Source organism: Primulina eburnea, chromosome 11, assembly GCF_022965805.1.
Source record: "Primulina eburnea isolate SZY01 chromosome 11, ASM2296580v1, whole genome shotgun sequence".
Lineage (NCBI taxonomy): Eukaryota > Viridiplantae > Streptophyta > Magnoliopsida > Lamiales > Gesneriaceae > Primulina > Primulina eburnea.
The window spans coordinates 37,534,333-37,541,145 of record NC_133111.1 but is presented as its reverse complement, the minus strand read 5'-3'; the positions used below and the strand labels follow the sequence as shown (position 1 = coordinate 37,541,145).

The following is a 6,813-nucleotide window of genomic DNA, read 5'->3' as shown; positions in this document are numbered from 1 at the left end:
TGTTCAAATCCGTTACATACAGAACCGTCAGCTCAACGAGAATTTCGCAGGAATATTTCGCGCAATTATCTCCATACAAGTATTTATTGCTAAGCTGTAAATTCTGATAAGGGCAATATTATATATCAGCCTGACAGATTAGCCACACTTCAAACAATAAAAGGTAAAGATGCTAATTTTTTCTAACTGAAAATACTCAGTATTAATTGGAACGCAACGTTTCGTTGTTGAATGAGTAGATGCTTTCTTCAAATAATTATTTCCTACAATTGTTTATTTATTTTTGCACTAATACAAACTCAATATTAACTTCATGTTGATATAAAATATATTAGGAAGAATCATGATACCAACATACATTTTTACCAAATGATCAGGAAATTTTATTTTATTTTTAGGGTACGTAATACCTTAAAAATGAATATTTTTTTTTTACATGCAAGGTTCATAGGAAAAGACGACTCCACATAAATTGATAAATATCCACGTTCGGATGTACTCCTAAAACAATATCATATTAAATTTGAGTCTATCTGGATTTCTCCTCTCATGTGTGTGCTAAAAAAAGAAGAAAAAAATCATATTAAATTTTTGTACTAAATATTAAAAAAAAATTATTACACATTTTCTATATTATCAGTTTTATGCAACATTTTGAGCAATAAAATTTGCCAAATCCTAATTGGCTCTCAATTGCACCCGAAAAACCAGCCCTAGGTTCTTTCAGCTGTTTCACGGTCCCGTAGGCGTTTGCGTTTTCTAGGGTTTTAGGGTGTTCTTAAAACCCTTTCTGAATCCATGGCTTCTGTAAAGGAAGAAACGGAAGAGAGCAAGAATCAAGAGGAGGATAATGATTTAGTTGAAGGTGGCAAGACGTATGATGGGGTGGAACAAGATGATGTTAAAGTAGAAGCGGAAGAGGAGGGAGTAAAGGAGCAGAATCGAGAGAAAGAAGGTGGAATTGAAAAGGTTGAGGAAAATGTGAAAGAGAAGGGTAATGTGAAGGAAGAAGAGGGAAGAGCCGAGGAAGAAGATGATGAAGGGAGAGGAAAAGAGAAGAAAGGTTCAAAGAAAGTGAAGCGAGGAGGTGACAAGGCAGAATTAGCATCGCCAAGGACGCCTGGGATTGAGAGGCCAAGCAGGGAGAGGAAAACAGTTGAAAGATTTACGGTGAATGCGACTGCAAGGGGCACTCCTGTTGCCAAGCCCATGGCAATCGAGAAGGTACCATTTATAAGCTCCACGCCATTATCATTACTGAAGAGTTCATGTTTTGGTGGATACTTTGTAGGTTTAATTTAACGGAGAAAGGAGAAATTTGAATAGGAGTTTTGAATTAAATATTTTATGTTGGATTCTTGTTATGGGGTGCAAAGTGAAATATATGAGATGGAAAATGAAAGGCCAAGTTGATCGAGTCATGATTTGACATAGGTAATGATGGAATATGATATGAATTTCAAACCAGATGCATCCTATGTACGTTAGTATGAAATTTGGTGGCGTTTACGAGTGGCTTGAGCTTTGTGGGTAAAATCATATTAAAGAAAACAAGATTCCTTTCTTCTAGTTTGTGGGTCAATATATATTGCAAACCATGTGTATTTATTCTAGAATGAGAGCGTAATATATTACTGTTCTGTTGAATTTTATGAACAGAGGTAGATGAAAAAGACTTAAGATTAGACTCATGCTATCCTTTCTTGGTAATTGATCTAAAATTTTGATGTTCTTTATTTCTTAAGAAGGATTTAGAATGCCTGAAAGAACTAGTGTGTTTAAGGTTTGAAAAGACCTGTTTCACAATCGTACTTCATCTGTCTCCACCTATCTTGTCTTTTCACTCTCCTTCCTGCTCTGGTTGCTGCAAATCAAATCTGTGTTTTACATCCTCATTGCAGTGAGCAAGTTTAAACTGGTTAGAGGTGCAACTTGATTTCTAGATTTGATTGAATTTTGGGGATGAAAGAAATATTTTAATTATTTGCATCTAAAATTATTTTCAGCTAATTGCTGGTTTCAGTATACCATAGATAATATATGTACTTTTAATCATATAATTCATTGATGATCTCTCTCGATTTTCCTGCCTTTGTATGTACTATGTAATATGTCACAATTGGTATCTTTTACGGAATGATTTGTTTTTTCCTGTGAAATTGAAAATATACTCTGTTGAGGGAAATGGTTCCTTTTTGTTGCTTATCTTTCGTTATTTTGTGTCATTGCAAGGAATTATCATGTGTTGCACACTTGCACATTTATTTTTTTTACCTTTTTATCTTTTTAGAGGGAGGGTGTTCTTTTGGTATTTCTTACTGGTACTTTCTCTTTTTACTCTTCTATGACAGGGCCGAGGTTCACTGCTGAAGGATATCCCAAACGGTATGATCCTATTTCCCCTGAATTTATTTTTTACCTTCTGGTAAGAAGCTTCTTAGAGGTGATAAATCTACGGAGTATCCAAGAGATTTGATTTAACTTTGTCATTGTTTAATGCTGCATTATCGTTTATGATGATTGTTTGATTGATCGGTGTGTCTTTCACTTTAGATTATTGCGTTAGGTTTTCTGGAAGGAGAGTCAACGAGTTTATGTTTTTTGTTGCAACTTTATGTGGATATATGTACTAAATAGAGAAACATCCAATTTTCCGTTCTGAAATTCATGCAGTGCTATAGTATAGCTTTGAAGTAATAGTCTTATATATGTGGATATCTGACTCCATTCAATGTAAATACATCCTTTTACTGCTGTGTCATCCTATAATTTTTGATTCATCATTCCATTGTACCATCAGTTGTTCGAGAGTTGTACCAGGATTACTCCACTTGGTGAAGATGTGAAGCTATCTTGTTGGTGAATGATCACTTATACATGAGCAATTTGATGTGTTCTGTTGTTGAACACTGTTCATCCGCTCTATTCGTTAAAACGAGTTTACTAGGATTGGATTTGTACAATTGGTATGGATACGTAGAATTTATGCTATGCATTATTGGTGTCTGGTGTCATATGTCCGATCATCTCTGATGAAGTGTTTTTTTTTCAGACTTCCTATTTTAATATAATCTGTCTACTTTTCAATCTGGTTTTATGATGTTCACCCAGTGGCTTTTAAGTTGTCTAAGAGAAAAGGCGACGAGAATCTTCAGCTTCTTCACACCATTCTTTTTGGCAAAAAAGCAAAGGTTTTACTCTTAACTGAAGTTTTTCTTTTTGTTATCCCATCATTTTATTTCATTTTAGCCATGTTACCACTTGCTTAGTTAATTTCTTCAGTATTTTGGTGTCTGATGATTGCACGTTTAGCTCAGGTGCTAACTGTGAAGAAACGTATAAGCCTCTTTTCTGGATTTGTATGGGTCCAGGATGAGGTATGGTGTTTTTCTATTTATTTTCCTCTTCTGTTTTGGGGTTTGGGTGATTGGTTGTTGCAACTATCCATCTCATATCAAGGCCTAATTTTGTTGAATATAACATGTTATAGGCCGTTAAGTTTTTGATAACGGGCATTAATAATTTTTTTGTATTTTTAAAGTAATAATGTTGACTAAAACTGAAGCATAAGTCAAATACAAATGGACTGACTATTTTTCAAATTTTTATCGGGTTGGTCTAGTTCACGTCTTGGGAATGTAACATAAATGATCAATTCCACTTTAATTATTTACTGGATGTGTTTAGCAGGAAAAACAAAGGGCTAAAGTTAAGGAGAAGCTTGACAAATGTGTGAAAGAAAAATTGTTGGATTTTTGTGATGTCCTTAATATCCCAGTCAACAAAGCTACAGTAAAGAAGGTTGAGTCTTATAGCTTCTTTCATCGGGCAATCCAGAAAATGGGCATCATTCTCATTATTTAGTTATGTTTTCCAGGAAGAACTCTCTGTAAAATTATTAGAATTCTTGGAATCTCCCCATGCTACGACAGATACTTTACTCGCTGACAAGGATAAGGTCAATAATCCATCTGGATTTTTGTGTTTATTATTTATGGCATTCCATGGAGCAATTATGTGATATATTCTTTCTTTCTTTCTTTCTTTCTTCTTGATCTCTGAAGAACAAGAAGCGGAAGATTAAGGAATCAGCGAGTAAAACCTCAAATTCTGCTGATGTGGCCGCCGGAAGATCTAGAAAGGTTACTTTTTCTTTTAAATCTACTCTGCATATGCTTTAGAATTCAATTGATAGTCTTATATGGTTGAATGATTAAGTAGTTTCCTTCGAAAGATTCAATTACCTGCTTGAGCCCACCTTATATCTTGTCTGTTGGTTTCATTTTTTGTTTTGCTCTGTATGACAAGTTTGTGAGGACTATGGGCTGATCAAATTTTTTTACCGCAGTTTGTTCCTTTCATTTATGGAAGTTTCGAGATTAGTTTTAAAATTTATTTTTGTGAAAATCTGCTATTTTTATTGGTTCCCAGTGGACATTAGGAAATTTCACTTCAGTTTCTGCAGTTGTTACTGCGCTGCTTCTGCTTTCACAACTTTCAGTTTTCAAGTCATTTTTAAGTGATTCCAAACAGTTGGCAATATTTCATGTATGCAATTCTGTTAAAAATTCAATTCACTTTCCTCAGTAGAAAGACTTTCGTTTGCCATGCTGCCTTTTATTTATTTCTTTATTTTTATATTATTGGGGTTATTATTTTTTTTCCCGGGGTGGGGGGTTTAGTGAAAGGATTGCTTCCCATTTGAAAAATTGCAATCAATCACATGCTTGTATTGACATATGCATTTATCAAATATGAATCTGCAGTTTGTCCCACTGTTGCAGCATGTCTAGTCTAGCAAAATCAAATAACAATAATGCAGATCTTACTCAAACATCATTCTCTATTAAGTTCATGCATGCAACTTTCGACCGCGTACTCGTCGACGATTTTCTTTTATTTGTTTTTGTTGTAACTGCTCTTTTCTGAAATGTAGAAGCCAAAATTGGACTCTGGATCCGGGAAGAAACGAAAGCATTCAGCCAAAGAAGAAGTCAATGCCAGAAGTGAATCTTCACAGACCGAAGATGATCAGGATGATGACAGTACTACCGTTGGAGTAAAAAATGACCCAGAAGAGATCGACTCAGAGGATGAAACAGAGGAAGGGCAAGATGAGCCCGAAAGTTCTAAGGCCATTGATAACTGTTCTTCGAAGAAAAGTGCAAAAAAGGATGCTGGAAATAAGACTGGGGAGAAGACCAGGTCTGTCAGCAAAGGAACCTCTGCTAAAGCCTCTAGCACCCCTGATAAATTGACCAAAAAACCTTCCAGTTCAAAATCGAAAAAAGGTGTAGAACGAAAGATGCCCCTGCCCTCGAGTAAGAAACAACAATTTGAAAAGAGTGATGGCACTACACCCGCGAAGGATAAATCCTCGAGGAAGAAAAACTCGACCAAGTCTTCTACAAAAGATGTTGAGAAGGATCAAGGTTATTTTTTTAACTTCATTTACAAAACAATTTTTTGTAAAAATGCTTAAATACCGTGAGAAGAAACTCTTTACTGATGCAGGGCTCGTGTTTTCTGTTCAAACGCAAGGAGTTCTATTGTTGATATATTGGTGGACAGTGAATTATCAATTGCATGCTTCCTATGATACAAATAATTGGGAGAACAGCCCAAGTTTTAATGCGATCTTTTATATAGGGCAATTCTAAATTGAAACTAATATACCTATCTTGATTCTGCTTGATTTTCATGTTTTTTTAGATTATCATAAATGCCTTGTTTGAATTGTTTAAGCATTGGCTGCAGTTTAATGCTTTATTTTTTTGGTCTTCGTGGGAATAGGTAAAGGGAAAAGTAGGAAAAACGCCAAGAAAGAGCCCAGCAGAGAGGAATTGCACGCAGCTGTAGAGGACATACTCAAGGAAGTTGATTTCAATACTGTAAGTTTTTCCCCTCCCATTTTTCATGTGTTTTTGCTAATTTCGGTTACCTTATTTACATATTCCATTTATTTTTTAAATGCAGGCAACATTATCTGATATTCTCAAACTACTTGGTAGGACGGCCCTAAAATTATTCCTTTTAACTACATGAAGACCACCATAACCTTAAGCTCATTTTTTTTTAACTCATTGAGGTGTGAATAAATTCAGGAAAGCACTTTGGGATAGACCTGATACATAGGAAATTAGAAGTTAAAGAGATAATTGCCGAAGTCATAAATAACATGTCTGATGATGAAGACGAGGCTACTGAGTCTGGAGATGGAGATTCGGGCAAAGACGATGAGGATGACGAAGCTTAAATTTGCAGGCAAAGGCCTTTCTCGGGCTTTCGATAGCCCACACCCCACATCGAACAACTTCGATCAACTTTACTAGGATGAATTGCATCTGTAATTTGATTGTTTGATCTTTTGTAGGTTGCCCCAAATGGGGTGTACAAAAAACATTGACCCGTCTTTTAGATTGTATACCAACATCAAATTTTGTTGTTTGTTTCTGTTTTCTTTCTGGGAGAATTCAATTGTCTTTTGTGTTTTTTGTTTTTTCACATCTGCATTTGATAAAGTCAATTTATGACATCTGAGTGTTAGTAGTTGAAGTGGGATGGGTTTTTTTGGTATTTCTTTCCTTCCTTGGATGAGTTTTTTTTGGTATTTCTTTCCTTCCTCGGTCACATTTTTTATGGTCTATTTTAATTTATTTTATTTAAATAAAATATGGATAGTTATTTATTTTGTACGTATTATTTTCATTTATTATCGTTTTCGTCATTCAAATTTTCGATGTGCTAATTATATACTTCACGTTTTTTTATTTTGACTCATTTATGTCATAATTCCAATTTACCTTTGTTTTT

At 34.8% G+C, this 6,813-nt stretch overlaps 1 protein-coding gene across 4 annotated transcripts; it reads left to right on the top strand.

Moving 5' to 3' along the window:
* Positions 1-657: 657 nt before the first annotated feature.
* Positions 658-6,477, top strand: LOC140805764 (DEK domain-containing chromatin-associated protein 1-like). Of its 4 annotated transcripts, none has more exons than XR_012112330.1 (11): positions 659-1,224; positions 2,352-2,385; positions 3,112-3,191; positions 3,318-3,377; positions 3,688-3,801; positions 3,878-3,958; positions 4,065-4,142; positions 4,937-5,432; positions 5,515-5,563; positions 5,794-5,891; positions 5,977-6,013. XR_012112330.1 is itself a non-coding variant. In XM_073162060.1 (11 exons), the coding sequence occupies exons 1-11, from the start codon at positions 799-801 to the stop codon at positions 6,254-6,256; spliced, it is 1,650 nt and encodes a 549-aa protein (XP_073018161.1). In that variant the 5' UTR covers positions 659-798; the 3' UTR covers positions 6,257-6,477. The 4 variants fall into 4 exon arrangements, 3 of the variants coding, with proteins under 3 accessions (XP_073018163.1, XP_073018161.1, XP_073018162.1); XM_073162060.1 differs by lacking the exon at positions 5,515-5,563 and adding an exon at positions 6,105-6,477 and having other exon boundaries at positions 5,977-6,007; XM_073162061.1 differs by lacking the exon at positions 5,515-5,563 and adding an exon at positions 6,105-6,477 and having other exon boundaries at positions 660-1,224; positions 3,691-3,801; positions 5,977-6,007.
* The last annotated feature ends 336 nt before the right edge of the window (positions 6,478-6,813 follow it).

Coding starts and splice junctions, on each gene's coding strand:
- LOC140805764 (XM_073162060.1), top strand. CDS start 799: ATGGCTTCTGTAAAGGAAGAAACGGAAGAGAGCAAGAATCAAGAGGAG. Junction 4,143..4,936: donor CCGCCGGAAGATCTAGAAAG/GTTACTTTTTCT, acceptor TCTGAAATGTAG/AAGCCAAAATTGGACTCTGG. Junction 5,892..5,976: donor AGGAAGTTGATTTCAATACT/GTAAGTTTTTCC, acceptor TTTTAAATGCAG/GCAACATTATCTGATATTCT.